The sequence below is a fragment of the Plecotus auritus genome (genome assembly GCF_963455305.1).
Source record: "Plecotus auritus genome assembly, chromosome: 9".
In the NCBI taxonomy this organism is placed as follows: domain Eukaryota; kingdom Metazoa; phylum Chordata; class Mammalia; order Chiroptera; family Vespertilionidae; genus Plecotus; species Plecotus auritus.
In genome coordinates, this window is record NC_137783.1 from 114,309,410 (window position 1) to 114,335,829 (window position 26,420).

At 40.5% G+C, this 26,420-nt stretch overlaps 4 protein-coding genes across 4 annotated transcripts; all 4 read left to right on the forward strand.

Annotated features, from left to right (window-relative positions):
- Positions 1–733: 733 nt before the first annotated feature.
- LOC308233399 (olfactory receptor 52E4-like) lies at positions 734–1,670 on the forward strand (the record flags this gene model as incomplete). The annotated part of the gene is given in 3 exon segments (XM_080640329.1): positions 734–1,273; positions 1,277–1,501; positions 1,503–1,670. Coding segments are annotated over 3 exon segments (933 nt in total).
- A 6,248-nt stretch (positions 1,671–7,918) lies between these two features.
- Positions 7,919–8,860, forward strand: LOC308233384 (olfactory receptor 52E5; the record flags this gene model as incomplete). The annotated part of the gene is made up of 1 exon (XM_080640315.1): positions 7,919–8,860. One exon carries the CDS (start codon positions 7,919–7,921, stop codon positions 8,858–8,860), a length of 942 nt encoding a protein of 313 aa, XP_080496441.1.
- Positions 8,861–16,425: 7,565 nt separating this feature from the next.
- LOC308233389 (olfactory receptor 56A4-like) lies at positions 16,426–17,367 on the forward strand (the record flags this gene model as incomplete). The annotated part of the gene is made up of 1 exon (XM_080640319.1): positions 16,426–17,367. One exon carries the CDS (start codon positions 16,426–16,428, stop codon positions 17,365–17,367), a length of 942 nt encoding a protein of 313 aa, XP_080496445.1.
- A 7,236-nt stretch (positions 17,368–24,603) lies between these two features.
- On the forward strand, positions 24,604–25,551 carry LOC308233423 (olfactory receptor 56A4-like; the record flags this gene model as incomplete). The annotated part of the gene is made up of 1 exon (XM_080640352.1): positions 24,604–25,551. The coding sequence occupies exon 1, from the start codon at positions 24,610–24,612 to the stop codon at positions 25,549–25,551; it is 942 nt and encodes a 313-aa protein (XP_080496478.1). The 5' UTR covers positions 24,604–24,609.
- Between the last annotated feature and the right edge of the window lie 869 nt (positions 25,552–26,420).

Genomic DNA, 26,420 nt, shown 5'->3' on the forward strand with positions numbered 1-26,420 from the left:
TTATAGATTGTAATAAAGATGGACATGATTTAACTAATAAACCAAAGATAATTTACTGGAAGACCATCAGGGAATCACAGAATAAACAGAAGTCTGGAAATATGGGATTAAAAGCCAAGCCATTCCATAAGATTAGGAAGCATCAAAAATAGTAACCTCCTTTATGTTGTATGAACACATCATATCCATGAGGTAAATCCCAACATTTACATTATATCGAAACATAGACAATGGTATAAGTCAATTATTCTCATTTAGACTTAGGATTCATTTTTTAAAATATATTTTTATTGTTGATAGTATTATAGCTATCTCCCATTCCTCTTCTTCCCCCACCTTTAGACTTAGGATTCTTTAACACCACACAGTCTTTGAGAACCACTGTGTATAATCATTTCCCAAAAGTAACCAAGTGGACACTTTTAAAAAGGAATGAAAGGAAATGTAAGTATACCCTACTTTTTGAAATATTCACAATTCCTTCAATATCTCAGATATTAGAAAAAAATAAAGCCATGGACAAAATGCCTATAATGTGTATTGAGAAAATTGATCAACTATCCTCTGGAAAAAAGAAGAGAATCTCTAATGTTTGTAAATTAATTGCTTCTACCATTCTTTCCAGCATACTGGTTAGAGGTCTTTTCATCTTTCCAGGATCTTGACAAGAAAATATCTTCAAGAAAGTAAGATCCTACTCCATAACAGGAATTCAATGACACTTGCTAAGAGAATGTCTTCTTTCAATGATACCCAGTTCCATCCCCCCTTCTTTCTCCTGCTAGGAATATCAGGACTAGAAACTGTGCATATATGGATTGCTTTCCCATTCTGTATTGTGTACCTGATCGCCCTAGTGGGGAACATTACCATTCTCTTTGTGATCAAGACTGAACATAGTCTCCACCAGCCCATGTTCTACTTCCTGGCCATGTTGTCTATGATTGACCTGGGTCTCTCCACATCTACCATCCCTAAAATGCTGGGCATCTTCTGGTTCAACCTCCAAGAAATCAGCTTTGGGAGTTGCCTAGCTCAGATGTTCTTTATACACATGTTTACAGGCATGGAGACAGTTCTACTGGTGGCCATGGCTTATGAGCACTTTGTTGCCATCTGCAACCCTCTCCAGTACACAATGATCCTCACCAATAAAACAATCAGCATCCTACTCTCTGTTGTTGTTGAAAGAAATTTAGTTCTTTTGACTCCATTTGTGTTTCTCATTCTGAGGCTGCCCTTCTGTGGACATTACATCATCCCTCACACATACTGAGAGCACATGGGTCTTGCCAGGTTGGCCTGTGCACCAATCAAGATCAACATTATCTATGAGCTAATGGTGATTTCTAATATCATTGTAGATGTGATCCTGATTGCCTCTTCTTATGTCCTTATCCTTCAAGCTGTTTTCCGCCTTCCCTCTCAGGAAGCCCAACTAAAGGCTCTCAATACCTGTGGTTCACATGTCTGTGTCATGCTGTGCTTTTATACACCAGCATTTTTTTTCTTTTATGACACACCACTTTGGTCAAAACATTCCACATTATATCCACATTCTTTTGGCTAATGTATATGTGGTTGTCCCACCTGCTCTTAATCCAGTCATTTATGGAATCAGGACCAAGCAAATCCGAGGGCGGGTTGTAAAGATATTTTTTCAGAAATAATATTTGTAAAGATTGGGGAAATATATCCACATACTACCTATATTTAATCTGAGCATTGTTTTAAATTTTTTCTTATATTGGATAATAGTGGCCAGATTTTTCATTTTTATTGAAAGTGGTTTGGGATTGTGCCTGCCCCACCCATGACAAGCACTGGCCCAGAAGGCTGTCACAGAAACGCTGTGGCGCATGGGCCCTGATCCCCTTTGCTGGGCCTCAGGGATAAATTTGGCTACAGACATCAAGGAAAAAAAAAGAAAAAAGAAAGAAAGTGGTTTGGGATTGACAGATAGAGCAAAGCCACTTTTGCTGCCCACTCTGCTCACCCACTCCCATGTAACTGCACAAATGGAAAAGGAAGATATTCAAGAGGCAAGAGAATGGGAAAGAGAATGGCTGGTGGAAAAGGGTGTGAACTCTCCCCATTTCTCCATATGGCTTCTCTCTAAGTCAGTTTAGACCCTGAAGGAACACTGACCTAATGAATAAATAGAATTTGGAAATGCTAGAAGCAAGATGATTTATATTGTTCTGAAAAGCTATTGTAAGTAGTTACAGTGTTATTGTAGCAGGAGAGTTGAAATGTCCAGAAATGGTCTATTTTGACAATAAAAAATATAAATAGATGGTTTATGAAACTAAACAGAAAAGGAAAAATGCCTGAACACTAGAAAGAATCTTTATGTACAGTGATTGAACAACAATCAAATATATAATTATTTTTACCCATTAGTCTAAGTTTTCATTAAAAAATTATTATATATCACATAGATCCATGAATTTTGTAATACATTTTTTTAGTCAAATGGTCAGTGACCTCACAAAAATATTGGTCCCAGGCATAATATACAGTGGTAGTGCAGTGGGAAAAGACATGTAATGAGAATAGAGCCACAGTTGTCTAATAATTATTCACCTTACTGTCTCTCTTTTTGTTCTCAGAGTTCCCTTAGAAGAGGTTTAAATTTCTTTTTATGCTGTTAGACAGTTATCTAAAATAATACTTATTTTTTTAAATCATGTAGACGAATACACTTTGAAATCAAAACTAGCATGTTTTCCTTGGGGATTAAAATCTTTTAAAAGAAGGAATAAAATAATCATGTAATTGCCATCCATGTTTTATGTTAGTATTCCTAGATAGTTTCACATAATTTTAGAGTATTCTCTAAGGCCCAAAGTAGGATAAAGGGGGGCAGATGTGGTATGACAGGAGTTTTTTAATATGATTTATGGGTATTGAGGAAAATATTGAGCTTTCTAAAGCTTTAACCGATAATGAAATTCAAAAACATTGATATAAAAATGTATAGCCAGATATATCAGATTTTGTAGAGTATCTTATATAATAAAGGGCTAATATGCAAATCGACCAAACTGCAAAACGACTGGTCACTATGACGCACATAGACCACCAGGGGGGAGATGCTCAACACAGGAGCTGCCACCTGGGGGTCAGTGCACCCCCACAGGGGAAATGCCGCTCAGCCAGAAGCCTGACTTACAGCAGGCAAATGCAGCAGCCTCTCCTGCCTCCGTGGCAGCGCTAAGGATGTCTGACTGCCGGATGTCCGGGCCTAAGCCATCAGTCAGACATCCCCTGAGGGCTCCTGGACTGCAAGAGGGCGCAGGCTGGGCTGAGGGGGGACCCCCCCCCCCACCCAGTACACGAATTTTATGCACCAGGCCTCTAGTATTATAAATAATTAAGAAGAGGCATTAACTTTTTTTTCTTTAAATTCATTTATTACAAAACAAATCATGGCTCCCTGAAGAGAAGATAGTTATTAACTTTGGAATTATACACGTAAAGATATATATGTCAAATATCTTGAAAACTTAAGTTAGCCATCCTGAGAGCTCACATGAGATCTTTTGTTATTTGTTCAAGAATGTAGATGATTTGACGGTTACATAAAATGCTAAAATGACAAGCACACTTGTATTGATTTGGCTTATATTATTGAGCACCTAATTAGAGTGTTATCTAACTCATGGCAGCTTAGTAAATGTAGGTTGGGTCAAGGAATATTTGCTTGTCATACGAGCATTACTGACATCTAGTGGTGAAATTAAATACATTTCTTAAATAAATTGTTTATATGAGCAATCTAGTGAACTAAAAAATAACTAGAGTTTTTCTATTAAAAATCAACACTGAAAAAGCACATCTGTTTCATATAAGTAATAAAGCTTGGATCTGTTTTCAAATGTTGTTATTTTAGTTAAATGCATTATCTCACTTAATTTGGCAGGGGGGGGGAGGGAAACATGTGAAATGTGTATGGTCATTTTCATTAGCTTTTTGAATCTATAGGGGTAACATAAGCCTCAGAGAAGTTAAGATATGTGTTCAACATCACTTAGCTATTATCACAGGGAAGATATTTGTTTATTAATTAATTTATAATAAACAGTTGCTGGCTACTTTCTAGGCATTATCCTATTATATCACTAAAGCAATCCTGTAAGTCAATATAATTTTTCTCGTTTTGCCTGTAAGAAAGTCAAGGCTTGGAATGGCAAATTAAATTGTCCAAGGTTACAGAACAAATAAGTGGACAAAAAAGTCATGTTCTTCGTATATATCATAAGCTGGTTTTCCTTTGTGCAATTATATTTATTTTCATGTTTCTAATAATATTATACATAGTATTCAAAGCATTATATTCTCACAACAAATTATCTAATGCAATTCTTAAAACAGGGATAGCTCGGGATTTGGGAACTTACATTAGAATTCTGGCTCTGCCATTTACTAAGTGTACATATATTTCTGAGGAGATAGTGGGGTTTTTCTATGGTGCTCTTGCCCTGTGTTCACTGCCTGCCTTTCATAAGTAACTAGACTCTTGGGACTTATTTAGGGAGGATACTTGCTGCAGGATGCAAATTCCAAATCATCTATAACCAGAAGGTATCTCTGACCAGAATCATAGAGCTTGATCCTCAGGGATATGGAAATTTTCTGTACCATTACCCTACACCCCGGGACACAACCCACTGTGAGGAGACCCTTCCCAAGGGACTAGAGTTCAGTATAACTCCTTGGTCCTGGCTATTGAGGATACAGTCACACTCAGGTTGCAGTCTGTGGCATCCAGTTCTTCGCAAACCATTTCTCAGATGCTGGGCAGAGGTAAGTGAGTCAGCTCCTGGTTATGCTGAAAGAGGGTTCTCAGTGAAAGTAACTAAAGTGATTTGTGTGAGTGATGGAGCTCCTATGACTCAGCCAGAGTATTTAGATAGAGCCATCTCCAAGCAATGTAGCAAATGAGAAAGGAATTATGTTGACAATAACTGGATTCATTATCGCATGTCATTTGCTAACACAGAACCACACAGTAAAACACTCACTGTTCTAAATAAACAGCTATCAACAAACCCAGGAACATCCATGTAGATGCAGATATATGAATAAAGAATGTTGTTTGCAAACACGAGGGGAAATACCAATGCTAACTCTTATTAGCTAGCACAAATGAGGTTTTTTCTTCTCTAGTTACTTCTATTTTGTCACCTCAGAGGAGAACTTCTCACACTGGGCACAGTCATCCCAGTGGGAGAAAGTTACAGTATATTTAGAAATGGGACATAAAGGGTTGAGAGATGGGAAGACTGGGAACCTGGTTAAAGAGCTTACCATTTTTGCTACAAAGAATAGAAACCTATCCCTGGCAGAAGATCAGTTTACCCCAGGAATTGAGTGTCTGAAAGGGAAGAGAGAGGTTCAGAAAGGGAGAGGAAGAGAAAGCCTCAGAGATTTATGGTAAAGGTAAACTTAGAAAACATACATGGGAGAGTTTATTAAACATTAAAAAATGACTAAACCAATAAAAGGTAAAGATGACTACATCAACCATGGCCATAGTAATGATAGTGGTGGCCACAGAGGCAGTGACCTAGATAGACAATACATTTTGCCAATGACAACAAGGTTACTGACTAGAAGAATTCTGAATTTGTAGTATATTTAGAATACCAAAGCACCTTTTTAAAAGTTTCCCTGTGAAGACTATTTAAAAAATGAAAGAATTACTATGTGTAAGATCAAAATCAAAAAACTAGCATGTGACTAGACTTCATTTTTTTTATTAATTTCTTTATTGATTAAGGTATCACATATTTGTCCTCAGTGACTAGACTTTAGGCTTCATGAGGTTGGGGACTTTGACTCAGTCTTTGTTGCTTGCCTGCATTTGGAGCAGTACTTGGAAGATAGTAAGTACTCTATAACTATTTGTCATATGAATTAAAGATAAATAACTGGAAACTTCTATAATATAACAGATGAGGGCAAAGAGTGGTAGTGGTGGTAAGTTTGTAGATGATCCTAAATATAGAAGGAATAAAATGTAAGTAATTGGAAGCAGTAACAATATAAGAAATCAAGACATGTTAATGACCTCCACCCTCCCTGCCCACCCCAAGTGCCACCACAAGGTATTAACAGAGGACTTCTCAAACTATGTATAAGTCCTCAATCCCTCTCCCTAGTTCTGCACAGAGCCCCCTGGTAAAGGCAAACTTAGAAAATATACATGGAAGAATTGGTTGTTGCCCAGCCAGCATGATTCAGTGGTTGAGTGTCAACCTATAAACCAAGAGGTCAGGTTTGATTTCCAGTCAGGGGAATGCCCTGGTTGTGGGCTTGATCCCCAGTGTGGGGCATGCAGGAGGCAGCTGATTAATGATTCCTTCTTATCACTGATGTTTTTATCTCTCTATTCCTCTCCCTTCCTCTCTGAAATCAATTAAAAATATATTTTTTAAAAAATAAAATATATATGGACAAGTTTATTAAACATAAAAATCTTAGGGTGTGAATCACTACTACTTAACCATGTTTTACTAGTGGGATTATACAGGGTGGGGAAAAGGTAAGTCTACACTTATTCAAATAGAAAATAATTCAATAATTAATAAATAATAATACAAGAATAAACTGTTCTGCATACTCACAACTGTAAACCTACTGTTGCCCCACTTTGTATTGATCAGTCACATGTTTTCCAAAGGAAAAGCACTGAGAGGTCCATTGGTGAAGAGGAAATAATTATAGGAAAAAGTTAGATAAAAGATTAAACATCTTAATTAACACATTAGTTGTGAAGGGGAAGAAAAATAGGTTTGGTAGCTATTTCTGAAGACTAATACTATTAAACACTTAGAAAGTTGACCTGCTCCAAGCAGTCACTAACAACATGGTACAAGATAACATTGTCTTCATCTTGGACACCTGTGATAATCTAACTGATCTGACTACAAATGCACTTGCTGCCTTTAATAAATTTTGACAGTGCAACCAGAGTGATGTTTTGAAATGCAAATTCGATCATGCTACACTGCAGCTTAAAATCCCAGTTTCTTCCCATTGTTTCTAGGATGAAGATAAAACTCCTTAAAAATCAACTACATGGACCTATATAATCCCATCACACAGTCTCTGCATCCTCTGTTCCTGTGAACTAGCAATATTTTCTCTGCTCAATTCCCTCTTCCACTTCTTAGTGAATTCTCATCCATCAGCTATCAAGTTAGTTAGCACTTACTCAGGAAAGCATTCCCCAGCAACTAAGACTTTGAAATTCTAGGAAAAATTGCTGTTTTGCTGTAATTATATAATAGCCTCCTAATGTGTTTAAATGTCTTAATTCCATTCCTCAACTCAGATCCAAAGAACAACTATGCAGTCCTTCACCTTTACTGGGTTCTCTCCCACATAGATTTTTTTTATTTTTCATCTTTTGCAAGAATATATCATTCCCTTGAACCACCAGACCAGCTGAGTCATTATCTCCTCCTCAGTTCCAGTCCAGTGATATTTTACACACACGCACGCGAACACACACATACACATGCACACACACACATACCATCTTATTTATGCTTAACTTCCTGATTAACAGATATAATTAACAACAGATATTTGTGAATTTAATGCAGTACACAGATTTTTCCTTAGAGACTGAGGGAAGAAAGACATGAGAAGTGCAGAGTTGTTGTATTTGAATATTTTCTGCATGGTTTTCTATGTATGTGAAGCAAATACTTTAAAGGGAGAGTGTCTTTTTTTTAACTGTAGCCCCTATTCCCTCTCTAGGTCTCCTCTGCTGTATTATGGAATTAAAGAATGGCATTTCTGTTTCTCCAGAAAATAGGCATCATGCTATAAAGGAGGTTAGGTTTTCTCACTGGAAGAAAGAAAACTCCTGCAAGAAATGTGTCTATAACCAATTTGCACTGATATGCTGCATACCAACAATACCCAGTTCCACCCTCCTTCCTTCCTTCTGATGGGCATTCCAGGGCTGGAAGATGCACACATCTGGATCGGCTTCCCCTTCTTTGCAGTGTATCTAATAGCCCTCCTGGGGAACATCACTATCCTCTTTGTGATCCAGACTGAACGCAGCCTCCACCAACCCATGTTTTACTTCTTGGCCATGTTGGCCTGCACTGATCTTGGCTTGTCCACAGCCACCATCCCCAAGATGCTGGGTATTTTCTGGTTCAACCTCAGGGACATTGTATTTGGTGCTTGCATCGCACAAATGTACACTATCCATATATGCACTGGCCTGGAGTCCGTGGTGCTGACAGTCATGGCCATAGATCGCTATATTGCCATCTGCAACCCCCTCAGATATAGCATAATCCTCACCAATAAGGTTATAGCCATCCTAGGCCTAGTCATCATAGTCAGGACTTTGTTGTTTGTGACTCCATTTATATTTCTCATCCTGAGATTGCCATTCTGTGGTGTGCACATTATCCCTCACACCTATTGTGAACACATGGGCTTAGCAAAATTGGCTTGTGCCAGTATTAGGGTCAATGTTATCTATGGCTTGATTGCTTTCTCAGTGGGATACATTGACCTTTCTATAATTGGATTTTCCTATGTTCAAATCATCCGAGCAGTCTTCCATCTCCCATCCTGGGATGCCCGGCGCAAGGCTCTCAGCACATGTGGCTCCCATGTCTGTGTCATGTTAGCGTTCTACCTGCCAGCCCTTTTCTCCTTCATGACACATCGCTTTGGTCATAACATCCCTCATTACATCCACATACTTCTGGCCAATCTGTACGTGATTATTCCTCCTGCTCTGAACCCTATAATCTATGGGGTTAGAACAAAACAGATAAGAGAGCGTGTGCTAAGGATCTTTAACCCTAAAAGTTATTGACACTGCCCGGTGTGTCTAAGTGGTTAGAGTGTTGGCCCAGGCACGGAAGGGTCTCAGGTTTGATTCCTGGTCAAGGGCACGTACTTGGGTTTCAGCTTTGCTTCCTGCCCCTGGTCCAGGCAGGTGCCAGAGGCAACCAGTTGATGTGTCTCTCTCACATCGATCTTTCTCCATTGACAATTTAGAAAATTAACATTATTCTGGTCGGAAAATAGGAAAATACAGAAGAAAAAATTCAGAAGAAAGAAAAATACAAATTTTTCTTGCCACATATAGATATTCAGATACAAAATTATAAATTTGACAAGCTGATTTGACTATATATTTTTAAATAATATAATGTATATAATTAGAAGAGTTCTTACTGAATGCCAAGTGCTTTATTTCTATTCATTTAATTTTCAAAATAATCCTAAAAGAGAGATACCACTATTAATGTCAGTTTACATAAATGAAAATTGACTTCAAAATGATAAATTTTTTCACTAATATTATGTAACAACTAAGAGTCTCCCTAGTTTTACATTCTAGGTTCTAAACCTATATCAGACTCTTCTTACATCAAATAATTACAGAGAAAAATAATGTTTCAACATTAGAAAATACATAAATTATGTAAACCACTATATCAATAAATTAATGCATAAATATTATACAGTAAGCTCCATGAATTTTGAGGCTAGTGAAAAAATTTTAAATGTAAATTATTTTTTAAATTGTAGAGCAAAATAAATATTCTGTTTATTGTGTGGATATTTTTCCATTGATTTTTAGAGAGAATGGAAGGGAGGGGGAGAGACAGAAAGAGAGAAACATCAATATGAGAGAAACACATTGATTGGTTGCCTCCTGCATGCACCCCGACAATAGAACAGGAATTGAGGAACAGGGATCGTGCCCTTGTACGTGCCCTTGACCGGAATTGAACCTGAGACCCTTTAGTCTGCAAGCTGACTTTCTATCCACTGAGCCAAACTGGTTAGGGCAAAATCCTGTTTATTCACATGGAACAATTCTTTTTTTAACTATATATTTGCTATTAAAATCAGAAATAAGTTAAGGTTTTTCCAATTAACTTTTCAAAATTATTTAATAAATATTTCTTATAATATCAACTTGATAATATAAAACTCAACTAATAAATGAAGAAAACATATTTATTTAATAAAGAGGGAATATGCTAATTGACTGTCACAACCTCACAAAGATGGTGGTGCCCACAGCCAATAGGAGGCAATATGCTAATTGACTGCCACCCCCTCAAAGATGGCGGCGCCCAGTCCACTCAGCTCTGCCAGGGAGCAGGCACACAGCACAGCTGGGCCTGCCCCCAGGCGGGTCCGGCCACACTGCATGCCTGCCTCCAGAGTCCCCCAGTCCCCTCCACCCCCCAGCCACCCAGGGCCAGCCCAAGGCGCAGACAAGCCACCGATGGCAGCTGTCCAGCTGCCCAGGGCCGGTCCAAGGTGCAGGCAAGCCTCAGATGGCGGCTGCCCAGCCACCCAGGGCCCCCCAAGGCTTAGGTAACCAGGGCTGGCTGAGGCTTGCACTGCCTGCAGTGGCAGCAGCAGAGGTGTGATGGGGGCATCACCTTCCCCTGATCACCAGGTCAACCCCCGCCCCGAGGGCTCCCAGACTGTGAGAGGGGGCAGACCAGGCTAAGGGACACCCCCTCCAGTACATGAATTTTCATGCACCAGGCCTCTAGTTTATAAAATAAAGATGTACCATTATTATTATTATTATTACTACTACTAGAGGCCCAGTGCATGAAATTCATGCACGGGGGTGTGTGTCCCTCAGCCCAGCCTGCACCCTCTCTAATCTGGGACCCCTCAAGGGATCCCTACCGGGATCGGGCCTAAACAGGCAGTCAGACATCCCTCTCACAATCCAGGACTGCTGGCTCCCAACTGCTCACCTGCCTGCCTTCCTGATTGCCCCTAACCACTTCTGCCTGCCAGCCTGATCAACCCCTAACCACTCCCCTGCCAGCCTGATTGATGCCTAACTGCTCCCCTGCCAGCCTGATTGCCCCTACCTGCTCTCTCCTGCAGGCCTGGGTCCCCCCCAACTGCCCTTCCCTGCAGGCCCGGTCGCCCCCAACTTCCCTCCTCTGCCAGCCTGGTCACCCCCAACTGCCCTCCCTTGCAGGCCTGGTCCCTCCCGACTCCCCTCCCCTGCTGGCCTGATCCCTCCCAACTGCCCTCCCCTGCTGGCCATCTTGTGGTGGCCATCTTGTGTCCACATGGGGGCAGGATCTTTGACCACATGGGGGCAGCCATCTTGTGTGTTGGAGTGATGGTCAATTTGCATATTACTCTTTTATTAGATAGGATTACTAGTGTAATTCTTTTTTAAATATATTTTTATTGATTTCAGAAAGGAAGGGAGAGGGAGAGAGAGAGATAGAAACATCAATGATGAAAGAGAATCATTGACCGGCTGCCTCTTGCATGCCCCCTACTGAGGATTGAGCTCACAACCTGGGCATGTATCCTTGACTGGAATCGAACTTGGGACCCTTAAGTCCACAGGCCAATGCTCTATGCACTGAGCCAAACCAGCAAGGGCACTAGTGTAATTCTTGGCGTGATTTAAGTTTTGTTCTCCTTCTCTAAAGTGGCAGAAACCATTCTTTGATGTACCGTTATGTCTAACCTGTAGTAAAGTGTTTTGAATGAAATAGAGTCATAATGTTCACTCAATGAAAAAATAAAAGCAATTTTATTCTTTAAACACCCCTCTGTGAAAAGGTTCAATATCTCCATATTTAAAATGAGAAAATTGTGCTTCTGAGATCTTATGAAGTTGTCCAAGGAGAAACTAATCATGAAATGGTAGGAGAAGGGTTCAAACTTAAGCCTCTAGTTGTCTCTTTGCTACATCCTATAATTTGAGAGTGGAGAGGGATTATTTGTTTTTAAAAAGCTTGAGGACCAGGATATTTTGCCCAATGTAAACTGCATGCTCTAGCAGCATACTTTTATTGAATGATGATTGACTCATATAATAGTTTTCTTCATAGAAAAGTCAATTAATTTTATTTGATGCTACCAAAGTCTTTGACGCTTTATTCAGGACCTCTAGGTAACAAGATAGAGGCAGAGCAGAAGAGAAATTAGTGTACAGAGGGAATAGGATTACATTTCTACCTTGAAGTTGTGAGTAGGAATGTGTAAGACCTAGAACCAGACTCCACTTGCTCTCCTGTCTCCAGGATTCCTGTGCCCAAAGCACAAAAGATCCTAACTTTAGCCTGAATATTCCTGTCCTAACAATCATCTGGAGACCTTAACAGGAGAGGCTATTTTCCAGGTCCTGTTATGCATCAATTCAGAATGGTGGCTATACTAGTGGCAATTCCACTGTTTCCCAAGGAATCAATGCTAAGTGTTACTCTGTGGAAAGTGAGTACTGTTAACAGTTGCATTTTCTACAGGTCTCCAGAGGAAACAGAGTTTAGACCAAAAAAAAAGCCATAAAGGTAAAATTTAAACATTAGACAATGTGTGTAGACAAGGTCACTCCCAGGGATTTACTTGGGTCCAGACTAATGTTCCCATTGCAAGAGAAGGGTTCAGAGGAAAAGTGCTCCCGGCCCGCCTCAGTTGTCCTTTGAGATGTATGCTCCTCTGATTGCTGGGGATGTTCCTTTATAATCTCCCTCTACAGAGCTACAGGGCTGAGGATAGGTTATTCCAGTTCTTACCCATAGGTCTATCCATATAAACTTTTCCTGAAGAGATCCTCATCACTCAACTTCCCCCATTCTTTTCTCAGAGTTTCTTTTTCTTTATTTAGATTCCCCAAGAGCCATTGATCCCCCCTCCCTCCCTCTATTCACAATGCTGAATTAAGCTTTTTATAATATACTCTCTTGAGAAATAGACCAGAGACTCAGGGTACAGGTGCCTAACTAGGACACATGTCCTGTAAACAATGAGGAAGGAAGGAGCATAGTGGAGCCAGGGCCCATAAAAACAGCCTCTAAAGCCTTTGGAAGGGCCAGTTTTAGTGCTTTTTTCCAAGAGCCAGAAACAGCAGTGTGCAGGCTTCTGAAAACGGTGAGTCTCAAGTTGGGATCAGAAAAATTATGATGAAGATGATAATGATGAAGGTAGAAACTGGTATGTACAGGAAATTGAATTCTCAATAAGATGAGGTATAGATGGCAAAGCTGCCAAAATGCTTAAATCCTGGTACAAGTATGAGTGGCACAAACTGACTTAAAGCTGTTATTTCATTCAGAGCTGAGGCTGAGTCATTCTGTGATAATAAAGGGTAGTGCACCCAGAACTTTCGTAGACTCAAAGACTCCCACCCACATCATGCCTAAGAGGTCAAGGCTCTGTGTCTGGTTGAGTCAGAATCTTCCTTTCTACACTAGTCTAAATTCATCTATGAGCCAAGGTAATCACTCTTTTTCTAGAGTTTGGATCTTCTGTTGTAATTTTGGTTAATTCAGTACTTTTCTCATATTTCCAGACAGCCAGTATCTTATGGCAGAGACCATGCATTTTTCATTAGCGCTTAGAACAAGAAACCACTACAACAGCACCTTTATGAATATTAGTCCATAGATAAAAATTGATGGAATTTGAGCATTGAAATCAAAACAATGCTCAGATAGCCAGCAATCCATTTCTCAGATCAGGAGGCTTCGGTTTCACTGAGTAGAATACAGATAGAAAGAATAAAAATAGACACAGCTATTAGGAAATTTAAAAGAGACTCTAACACAAAGCAGAAATTTTATTACTACCCAAAAGAATATATCTGGGCTATAGGAGATCTGAAAGGGATATTTCTTTCCTGTATCAGTTCAAAGACCATCAGTGATATTCTTAACTCCAGTCCTTCTCTGCTACCTCAACTTTTCTTGCAATAAATTCTGTAGTCCTCCCACCCTTCAAATACTTCCTTTCTTTTTCACTTGTATGGTCTTTGTTCAGACTGTAATCACTTCTCCTGTGCACTATTCATACCTTCTGCATGATTACCCTTTGTCCTATAGCACATCAACTCTGTTTCAAATCTTCTGTGGTTTCTTATAGTGTACAAGACATCTACTGCTACCCAGTGGACCTCACATGGCTGAATGTTTGATCATTGTCTCCTGACACTCTGCTCTCCTACCTCCTTGCCCCAAAGATCTAGGATCTACCAGTGCCTACACCTCATCAATAATCATTACTAAACATTCATGTAGGTAGGCCTTTCTTCTCTTACCACTGTCTACAAGGATAGTTCTTTTTCCTAGGTGAATGTTGCCTCTTTTTTCCTATTCTTCCCTGATGCTCCCAGCTTGCTATGTCTCTGGGTCTAACAGAACACAACAACATCTTAAATTTAAATATCACTTATTTATTTCATAAATGAGAAAACTAGATAGCATGAAGTTTAAATGGATATCATGGTCATAGAAGAATTTTAAGAAGAAGATTTGAAATTTATCTGAGGCCAACTTTTTAACTATAGCATATTGCTTTATTCATCTGTACTTCCATCCCTTTCTCACTGTTTGTCAGATTATCTTTATTAGAGCAACAACTATACTTCATTTTAAATGCTTTTTTTTCAATTTTCTTCTATTAAGTTCTCAGAAATGTTTTTCTAAATCCATGCTATACATGATTATGCCTAATATTAAGACCAGGTACAGAGAAGGCACTGACTATTTTCTGGTTGTTCAAATAGATGGAGTCACTCTGAAGATAACTGAGGTTATTAAAAAAGAGAAGTCTTTTCAGAAAATGGGAGTAAGCTGTCTATTCTTTCTGTATCTCTGATTCACACTGAGGGTCATTTTCCCAATCACATATGAAACTACAGGACAGATCTGATACATAATTGTCCCTACCACTGTTAGAACCCCAGAGCCGTGTGTGTGTGTGTGTGTGTGTGTGTGTGTGTGTGTGTGTGTGTTTGTACTGTATTTGGAAAGTCTGGGATATTCAAAATGAAAGTCCTTGGATCTTATGTTCTCTGACAGCTAGAGTCTGATATTTTTTCATTCACATTTCACTGTCCTAGAAGAAACTATCAGATGGGATGGATGAGCAGTATCAGTAATCTCAACTATACTGATTATATGCCTCCTGGGCTCTCTTTTTTCTCCTGCCATGACTCCCTCTTTTTTTTTTCTTTTCCTTTGCTGTGCAGCCCTTAATTATTACCCTTCCTAGCACTTGGCCACCCTGCTCTTTATTTAGCAGTGAGGAAATAAGACAGTACCAACTGGATTAAACAACTGGAATTAAAGCAGATACCAGGTAAGTAGACAGAACATAGATTCCATAGGCTAGGAATAGTGGATCCTTGCTCCAAGAAATCATATACAATTTTTAATATTTTTTATTGATTTCAGAGAGATAAATGGAGAGAGAGAGATAGAAACATCACTGATGAGAAAGAATCATTGATTGGCTGCCTCCTGCACTGGTGATGAGCCCACAACCCAGGCATGTGCCCTGACCTGGAATCAAACCATGACCTCCTGGTTCATGGGTCGGCACTCAACCACTGAGCAACACCAACCAGGCAATCAGACTATTTTTATTACCACGTTAATGGATTCCTATGTAGGCTTACATGACTATATCAACTCACTGCCTTTGGTAAACATCTCAGTGTACCCCTCAATACTAACTGTCACCAGAGTTGGGTCCTTCTGAAGGGCCTAAACCAAAGAAGACACTATTGCACCTTCACAAAGAGACATAAAAGCAAATAATCTAGCAAGAGAATGATAAATGCTATGCCTTTAAACTAAAATCCTCTTCAGAACTAAAAAAAATCACTGTCTTTGGGTGGAGTCAAGGGCTGCTCTACCTCTAGCCCAGTGGTCGGCAAACTCATTAGTCAACAGAGCCAAATATCAACAGTACAACGATTGAATTTTCTTTTGATAGCCAAATTTTTTAAACTTAAACTTCTTCTAACGCCACTTCTTAAAAATAGACTCGCCCAGGCCGTGGTATTTTGTGGAAGAGCTACACTCAAGGGGTTTGCCGACCACTGCTCTAGCCCAATATTTCCTGATGAGTGAAAATATAGAATCCCGATGTAGGGCTCTGTTCAGTTCTATGGAGTCAGATCTTCCCATACAGATATCTTTTCTACACTGAAGGAAGGAGGGCTTAGTTAAGTAATTGTTCTAGTTGAGTGTAAATCTTCTGTGGTGGCTGGAAGCATGAACACAAGAGTCAGATTTCCTGGTTCTTCACCACTTACTGGCTCTCTGATTTAGTTCAGACTACTCTGCTCGCTCTTTCATTATCTGTAAAATTAGTATAACAATATTAATTGCTCTTAAAAGTTTTTTAAATGATAGTGAGATTGTGAATATAAACATTCTGCAAAATGCCTAGCATATGAAAATTGTTGAGTTAAATGTCAGTGATGATGGATGATGATGATGATTTAAAAACTATTGGGACAGGTTGAGAGCCCCAGTGGCAACTGAGTTCTACTGCATCTTAGAGCATATACTTTCAATGGTGATATATTCTGTTCTCATTTTTAGGGACTCTGAATTTCTAGCTTGTACAGGATTTTTTTGCATGACATCACCCAGCAACTACTCCACTGCTCCAGTCTCTGAATTCCTCCTCATCTGCTTCCCTAACTACCAGAGTTGGCAGCACTGGCTGTCCCTGCCCCTCAGCCTCCTCTTCCTTTTGGCCATGGGGGCAAACATCACCCTCCTGATCACCATTCGGCTGGAGGCTTCACTGCACGAACCCATGTACTACTTGCTCAGCCTCCTCTCTCTGCTGGACATGGTCCTCTGCCTCACCGTCATCCCCAAAGTCCTGGTCATGTTCTGGTTTGACTTCAGGTCCATCAGCTTCTCTGCCTGCTTCCTCCAGATGTTCATCATGAATTGTTTCCTTGCCATGGAGTCCTGCACATTCATGATCATGGCCTATGACCGCTACGTGGCCATCTGCCACCCACTACGGTACCCATCCATCATCACTGACCAATTTGTGACTAAGGCTACCATGTTTGTTGTAGCCCGAAATGCCATGTTTTTTCTTCCTGTTCCAATCCTTTCTTCCCAACTCAGATACTGTGCAGAGAACATCATCAAGAATTGCATCTGCACTAACCTATCTGTGTCCAAACTCTCCTGTGATGATATCACCTTCAATCAACTTTACCAGCTTGTGACAGCCTGGACCTTACTGGGCTCTGACCTCATCCTTATTGTTCTCTCCTACTCCTTCATCCTGAAAGCTGTGCTAAGGATCAAGGCTGAGGGTGCTGTGGCCAAGGCTTTGAGCACATGTGGTTCCCACTTCATCCTTATCCTGTTCTTCAGCACAGTCCTGCTGGTTCTGGTCATCACTAACCTGGCTAGGAAGAGAATCCCCCCAGATGTTCCCATCCTGCTCAACATCCTGCACCACTTGATTCCCCCAGCTCTGAACCCCATTGTTTATGGCGTGAGAACCAGGGAGATCAAGCAGGGAATCCTGAAGCTACTGAGGAGACTGTAAGAGGTAAAAGGGATCAGGTCCATCTTTGGAGTTGTCAATGAAAGTCAGGAATTATTTTATTGTTGGAAAGTAAATGTCAGTTATAGTCATGGAATGAGTTCTGACTCTTCTTTATCTTAATATCTCAGACAACAATAGAAAAATTCCTCTGTGGATTTCTTTTTGCTTCAAAGGAAACCTTCCTTTCCTGGACTTTTTGATTACTTGGGGAATATCCTAGATCAAATTCTTAACCAAGATCATGCCAAGTCTTAGCAAAGTGGAGCTGGTTTAGAGTGACAGTGTTTGGCCATTCAAGAAACAAAGTTTATAGATTTACTTTAAAAAGATCTGTCTGTCCCCTGATTTGCAAAGAACATTGATTCCTGTCCTGTCTCCTGTTTCAGCCTGACAGAGTCCTACATGGCTTGTGTTGTAAAGGGTTGACTGGTCAATGTATAGATGTTTACCTCAGAACTTTGGCTTTTGGGGTTGAATGCTTTACCCTGAACATCCTTGACTCTCTTCTTTGGCAACTGTGGCGTGTCTTCTCCTTCTCAGATCCTTTTAGACCCTATAAGATTTTCCATCTGTACAACCTCTCTTTATTACTTATTGTTATTTTGAAAAGTGAATAAACTAAGTATAAAAATTTTTGTTCAGTACCTTGAATATATACACATTATATAATACATAGACATAAATGAGTTCTTCTGATTCTTCTTCTTTTTCTCCTCCTCTTCTTCCATTACCTCCTTCTCATCCTTATTTTTCTAATGACAGTACTTTTCCTGTTGTCCTTGGAATAGGAGCAGATCATTATCTCACTCCCCATTTACCTTACGGTACATGGTATCCATGATATTTAGTGTTTCTCCATCTCTAGAGTCATTTTTATTACTAGTTTATTTTCTTGAGAAATCTTTTACCTAAACAATAAGGTGCTCCATATAACAGTCAATTTGATATATTCTATTCACATTCATTTCATCTTAGGTGTGCCATAAGGCTTCCTACAAACATATCTTCTGGAGTTCCAAAAGACAGCCTCAAGTGATATGTGACCATGATACCACATAGTACTCACATTTTTGGGGGCTATATGGCTTCCAGTGTCACTTGTCCCCCAAAATTTCTCCACATCCCAACCTGTGCTATGGAGGGAGCAAAACCGGCTCTGACACACTAGTCATGATAAAGCAATCTGCTTTCACCATGCTACACTTTCTGCATCTGTCTTAATAAATTGTCTAATTGATTTATGGCCACATAGTGTATAGATGTTTGGTTGCTTTGCAACCCCTACCCAGAGCAGTACAAAGGAATATTACTCTCAGTTTACCTCTAAAATAACCAAAAGAAATAAATGGATCACACAATACTGCATCACATATTTTCTTCAGATCCCATGGAGTCCTTTCTTTAGTCCAATTTTTATTTTTAGAGTAGAAGAGCTTCTGAACTGGTGAAGGAAATAGACATACAAGTCCAGGAAGTGCAGAGTCCTAAACAGGATGAACCTAAAGAGGCCCACACCAAGACACATTATAATTAAAGTGCCACAGATTAAAGACAAAGAGAATTTTAACATCAGCAGAAAGCAGTTTTTTACCTGCAAAGGAGCTCCCATAAGACTGTCAGCTGATTTCTCAACAGAAATTTTGCAGATCAGAATGGATTGGAATGAATATTCAAGGTGATGAAAAGCAAGGACCTACAACTAAGATTACTGCACCCAGAAAAGCTATCATTTAGGATCTAAGACAGATAAAAAGTTTCCCAAACAAGAAAAAACTAAAGGAATTCATTACCAACAAACCAGTATTATAAGAAATGTTAAAGGGTTTTCTTTAAGATGAGAGTGAGATTAGTTCAATGGCTGAAAAAGGTGAGGGGATTAAGAAGTAAAAATTGGTAGTTACAGGATAGTCATGGGGATGTAAAGTGCAACATAGAGAATGTAGTCAATAATATTGTAATCCTATCCTATATAATAAAGAGGTAATATGCAAATTGAACATCACTCCAACACACAAGATGGCCACCCCTATGTGGTCAAAGATGGCTGCCCCCATGTGGACACAAGATAGTCTCCACAAGATGGCCTGCAGGGGAGAGCAGTTGGGGGCAACCAGGCCAGCAGGTGGGGGGCAGTTAGGGGTGATCAGGCCTGCAGGGGAGTGCAGTTGAGGAGGGACCAGGCCAGCAGGAGAGGGCAGTTGGGGGGGACCAGGCTTGCAGGGGAGGGCAGTTGGGGGCAACCAGGCCAGCAGGGGAGGGCAGTTAGGGGTGACCAGGCTTGCAGGGGAGGGCAGTTGGGGGAGATCAGGCTGGCAGGGAAGAGCAGTTAGGGGTGACCAGGCCAGCAGGGGAGGGTAGTTAGGGGCAATTGGGTCAACAGGGGGGGGCAGTTAGGGGCAACAAGGCTGGCAAGGGAGGGAAGTTAGGGGTGACCAGGCCTGCAGGGGAGGGCAGTTGGGGATGGTGGGGACCAGGCCAGCAGGGGAGGGCAGTTGGGGGCAACCAGGCCAGCAGGGGAGGACAGTTAAGGGCAACCAGGCCAGCAAGGGAGGGCAGTTAGGGGCAATTGGGCCAGCAGGGGAGGGCAGTTGGGGGAGACCAGGCTGGCAAGGAAGAGAAGTTAGGGGCGACCAGGCCAGCAGGGGAGGGCAGTTAGGGGCAATTGGGCCAGCAGTGGAGGGCAGTTAGAGGCAACCAGGTTGGCAAGGGAGGGCAGTTAGGGGCAACTGGGCCAGCAGTGGAAGGCAGTTGGGGGCAACCAGGCCTGCAGGGGAGGACAGTTAGGGGTGACGAGGCTGGCAGGGGAGGGCAATTAGGGGTGACCAGGCCTGCATAAGAGGACAGTTAGGGGTGACCAGGCCAGCAGGGCAGGGCAGTTAGGGACAATCAGCCAGCAGGGGAGCAGTTAGGCATCAATTAGACTGGCCAGGGAGTGGTTAGGGGTTGATCAGACTGGCAGGCAGAAGCACTTAGGGGCAATCAGGTAGGCAGGCAAGCAAGCAGTTGGGAGCCAGCAGTCCTGGATTGTGAAAGGTATAGATTGGAGAGGGTGCAGGCTGGGCTGAAGGACACACACCCCACTCCCACCCCCATGCACAAATTTCATGCACCGGGCCTCTAGAAACTATATATGGTGTCAGGTAGGTACTAGATTTATGAGGGTGATAATTTAGTAACTTTTCTAATATCTAATCACTGGGTTGTACACCTGAAACTAATATAATAGCGTATGCCAACTCTAATTAAAAATATTATTTAAAGTCAAAACAAATAATAAATAAATAAATGTTTCACTTGTTCATTCCTGTTTCTAATTAAGTTACTGCACTGTCAGTAATAAGGGAAAATAATCTACATTATAAAAACCCACTGGCCCTAGTGCCGTAATGACCAAAGACTGGCGCCGGTAGGCAAGGCTGCAAGCACGGCGAGGCCACACACTGGGCTTCTAGTGTTTCCATAACATGTTATACTTCATAGCCCATTCTTTGTACACTGGCTGTAATTAAATAACCCCTGTTTAAGGATAATATTAGATCTTCATTTAAACATAAATTTTCTAAGAGTACACTTAATATCTAAAATACATTTCTGTTTATTCTAAGTCTAGAAATAGATGTTTCTTTCAAACATATACACTCTTTTTGCAGAACCCCCCCCCCCCCACCTCCCTGGCTTCTCTTAACTCTCTCCCTGTTCTTCAATACTCTGATATTGAATTTTGTCTTCCGTGTTTTCTCTTTTCTTGCTGCTCTCTTCCCTCTTTTGCCCCATTCTCCCCTGCCCCCAGGAGTGGCCTTATTCTCAAGGTTCAGATGCCTAAAATGGTCTTAGCTCTGTAGGCTACAGGTAGGGGAGGGACAGAGTTCAGTTTAGGGACCTGAAAATAGCCTCTGAGGAACCAGATGGTGCAGTAAGCAGTCATAAATAGCAGCAGTACAGTATAGCCTCCTAGAGCTAGTAGGTCTGCTGTGGAGCCAGGAAAGTCATAACGATGGGAATGATGAGACACGTAGCATTCCACATATACAATATAAGCTGGGAGTGGATAGGACTACTATACATCTGATGCTGCAGATTCATAAGCTAGCAATTACCACAAATCTGGTGGGTCACTGCTTTCATATGGGAACACATTTTTCTAGTGTAAGCTGTACAGTACCCATTTTGGAAAGCCAAGATTTTTGAGGTGAGTGCTCTTGAATTAAATCTATACCTTTATTATTAACTAGAGGCCTGATGCATGAAATTAGTGCAAGAGTAGGCCTCCCTTCCCCCGGCTGCCAGTACTGCTTCCCTCTGGCACCCGGGCTTCCCTCCGGAACCCAGGACCTGGGCTTCCCTCTGGCCATCCGCAGGCACCCAGGACCCAGGCTTCCCTCGCAGCCCTGGCTTTGTCCAGAAGGTCATCTGGAAGGACGACTGGTCTAATTAGCATATTATGCTTTTATTATTATAGATTGTCTATGGCAACTGAAGACCAGGAGTCTATATTCTTTTTATTTTTCCTATATGCTGTCATTTTTATTTCACAAAACTGATTCTAAAATGTTGAGTATAGAGCAGGTGATCAAAAATATTAGTGACTGATTTTTTTCTTTATTGATTAAGGTATTACATATGTGTCCTTATCTCCCCCCACCAGCACCACCACCATGCCTATGTCCATTGGTTAGACTTATATGCATGCATACAAGTCCTTTGGTTGATCTCTCTCCCTTACTCCCACCCTCCCCTACCTTCCCTCTGAGGTTTGATGGTCTAATCAATGCTTCTCTGTCTCTGGATCTGTTTTTGTTCATCAGTTTATGTTGTTCATGAGGAGTCTATATTCTTAACTGCAATTTGGCCACCCCTAGAGAAGATTACCCTAGAATTACCAGATGTGATAGGACAGTAATCTCGGCTGCCTGATTACTCCCTCTTGGCTCTCTGGCTCATCCTGCCTTGTCTCCCAGTGTTCCTTCCTGCTTCTCTGGGTGGAATAGAATAGCTTTTTCATTGCTCAAGCAACCATGCTCCCCAGAAGACTTCACATTAGGTGTAGAATCAATTGTTTATTTGTGGTTTATTGATCCACTATAACCAACTGAAAACAAAGCAGATGAGTTCATAGGAATAGATTTATTTCTTTAAGGTAACTGGAATCTGACTACAGGTAAGTTTGTATGATCTTACTAACAGGATAGTTTTTATGTGGATTTATGTCTGAAAATATAGTTCTTTTCTAATTCTGATTCTCCCTTTTGTACCTCCGATCTTTGGCCACTCTTTGTTAACAAAATCTAGTTCCAGTTCCCAAATATACCTTACGTAAAGGAATTATCTTCCTGTGAGCACATTTGGAAATATCTGGACACTTTGGCATTCTTTACTGAATAGTGACATTGATTCTTTAAAAAACAAACAAACAAAAAAAACCACTCTACTGGCTTAAGGTAGGAGTGGGAGAAGAGTAGTATCCAGTCTGAGTCAAGGAGGTCAAGGTTGCTGGAAAGTCCTAGGCTCTGGTACAGTCATCTGTGTCACCTAAACTGGGAACACTTCATATGCTGATTATCTCTGTCCTTAAAGAGGTATTACCATCCTGAATTTGAAAGATCGCTTTGCTAAGAAATCTCTAAAGAAAACTTGATAAAGAGTATTGAACAAGAAAATTTTAAAAACTATAATTTTGAGCTGATTCAGAAATAGAACTAAATGAAAGGAATTCACTATATAACCCAAGAGTCATAGATACCACCAAAAGCAAACTCATATGTTAAGCAAAATCGAAAGAAAAATGTTTAGTTTTCCAAAATTCCAGACCTGTACTGTCCATTAGACTAACCACTAGCCACATGTGACTATTGAGCACTTCAACTGTGGATTGTCAGAACTGAGATGTGTCAAATATACACCTAATTTTGAAGACGTAGTACAAAAATAAAAGCAAAGAATATAAATTAGTTCTTTTAACAGTTTTTTACATTGATTACATATTAAAGTGATAATATTTTGGATGTACTCAGTAAAACAACATACGTTATTAAAATTAATTTGCATGTGTCCATTTAATGTTTAAAATGTCTACTGGAAATTGAAAGTTTTGTATATGGCTCGCACTGTATTTCTGTTGAAAGTGCTGCTGCAGATTATATGGAAAGTGATAATATCTTAGGCAAAACAGAAGAGCAAATTTTTTTTTCCAACTTCCAAATCTTCAAATATTCACAATTACTTCTTGACTGTAAGGCTCTCACTTTCCCAGAAAATAAAGGGAAGCTGATTCATTGGGAACACAGACATTGTTGACAAAAAACTTGTTAAGATTGGACTGTCTCAGAGCATTAAAAACAAATAGTGTCACTGGGGTATGGCAACCATATAAAGGTTATCTCATAAGTGTCTTGATTTTGTTTATAACCGCTTATGATATTCCAGGCCTTGAACCCATGAGATCCTATTTAGTCAAGTTAGTATTGTGACTACTGACTGAGAATCCATGATGGAATAAGATAAAGACAGCAGACCCTCTTATTCCTTACTCTTGGAATAGTCCTGTTGGACCAAAATTTATGACTTTTGAAATTTTTTGTTCTTATCTTGACTGCTTGCCCAGAACATTAGGAAACTTTTTAATGTCTTCTCTACGGTCCTGTACAAATGATAGTCCTAACTCTAATGAAGTCTTCAGATATTTTCCAGTGATGAACTAAGGCTTGATTTCTCCTTTGCCTATGATGTCCTCTCTTGGAGAAAGAACAAGGGAAGGCATATCTTTGGGGCAATGGCTTATCTGCTCTGCATAAGTGCTTTTGTTTATAGAGACAGAAAAGGTAATAAGAGTTGTAATTCAGACTTCATGGTCCCATGACATGGCTTCACTACTGTGATTTTAGTAAAATGACTTTTATTGCCTTTGTTTCCTCATCTGCAAAATTGAAATAGCAATGGAATTATAAAAAGTATGATCATGTAATTTACCAATCAAGTTCAGAAACTATTAAGAGTGAAAAGAGGTATAAATAGGGATTTCGTCAGTTAAATAAGAAATATAGTCATCCTACTATCATTCTACTTACAGGATTTTTAATAATATTAATTGGTTTATATTTACCAAGGACTTAGATAGTACCAGACACTTAACTATGATTGTTTTTCAATGGTTCTTTGGAATATTAATTCTTTTTCCATGGGTATTTATTATGTCTTACCCTTTCAAGGTTTTCTAAAGTGTCAGTTGTGATCAGAATATTTTACATGGCATTGCCCAGCAACTATTCCACTGCTCCAGTCTCCGAATTCCTCCTCATCTGCTTCCCTAACTACCAGAGTTGGCAGCACTGGCTGTCCCTGCCCCTCAGCCTCCTCTTCCTTTTGGCCATGGGGGCCAACACCACCCTCCTGATCACCATCTGGCTGGAGGCCTCTCTGCATGAGCCCATGTACTACTTGCTCAGCCTCCTCTCTCTGCTGGACATGGTGCTTTGCCTCACTGTCATCCCCAAAGTCCTGGCCATGTTCTGGTTTGACAACAAATCTATTGGTTTCTCTGGCTGCTTTCTCCAGATGTTCATCATGAATAGTTTCTTGACCATGGAGTCCTGCACATTCATGGTCATGGCCTATGACCGCTACGTGGCCATCTGCCACCCACTACGGTACCCATCCATCATCACCGACCAATTTGTGGCTAGGGCTGCCATATTTGTTGTGGCCCGGAATGGCATTCTTACCATGCCTATCCCAATACTTTCTTCGAGACTCAGATACTGTGCAGAGAACATCATCAGGAACTGCATCTGCACTAACCTGTCTGTGTCCAAACTCTCCTGTGATGACATCACCTTCAACCGGCTCTACCAGTTTGTGACAGGCTGGACTTTACTAGGTTCTGACCTCATCCTTATTGTTCTCTCCTACTCCTTCATCCTAAAAGCTGTGCTAAGGATCAAGGCTGAGGGTGCTGCGGCCAAGGCCCTGAGTACGTGTGGTTCCCACTTCATCCTCATCCTGTTCTTCAGCACAGTCCTGCTGGTTCTGGTCATCACTAACCTGGCCAGGAAGAGAATCCCCCCAGATGTCCCCATCCTGCTCAACATCCTGCACCACCTGATTCCCCCAGCTCTGAACCCCATTGTTTATGGCGTGAGAACCAGGGAGATCAAGCAGGGAATCCAGAAATTGCTGAGGAGGCTGTAAGAACTAACATAAGTGAGATTTGACCTTGGAAGCAGAAACTGATAATGGGGGATAATTTCCATGATGCATAGAAAATGTAAATGATTACTGCAGAAATAAGTATGGATTTTTCTTTCTCTAATGTTTCATTTGATCATGGAGATATCTATATTTTGACTCCTGTTTTCTATTTCATTGACTGTTTTTGCATTCTGGAGTTACCTAGAAGTTTCTCCTGGCCTCACCTATGTGAAAGGGACTTGTCAAGCCATAATCACACGAGCTTAATTAGAGTGCTATTGTTTTTTAAATAAAGAATAAATGGTAGTCTAATCACTTTCAACACCTCTCAATTTCATCAATTACTTAATATTTAGATAGGTATTAGATCCCTTAATTCTACCTGAGATCTGATATACAGATCAAATTGGTTTTGTACCATGAGCGGCTCTCTTGTGAATATATAGAAAGTTCACTCCAGAACTTGGATTCTTATAGTTGAGTGAATGCCATGTGCCATCCATTGCCTCCTCTAGCCCTGCCAGATCCTGTTGATATATTTATCTAATGACACTTCTTTGTAGCATAAATTTCCTGTTGCTCTTTTCTTTTTAAAAAAATTTTTAAAAAATAAATTTTAGGATCACTCAGTTGTGTGTGTGTTTTAAGTGAGAGGTTTTTTTTTTATTTCAGATGTGCTTTACCAACTTCTGAATTCATATGATCCCACCTAAATTTTCCATCAGATTTTAGGCATGATCCATCCACACTCTCTCCTGCTTATCTTAGATATATTTAAATTGACTTAGCCTATTTTCATTCCTGTTGTGTCAATCATTATATTCTGTGCTGTTGCCAACATAGTTTCTTATGGCATCCAGACCTTTGGA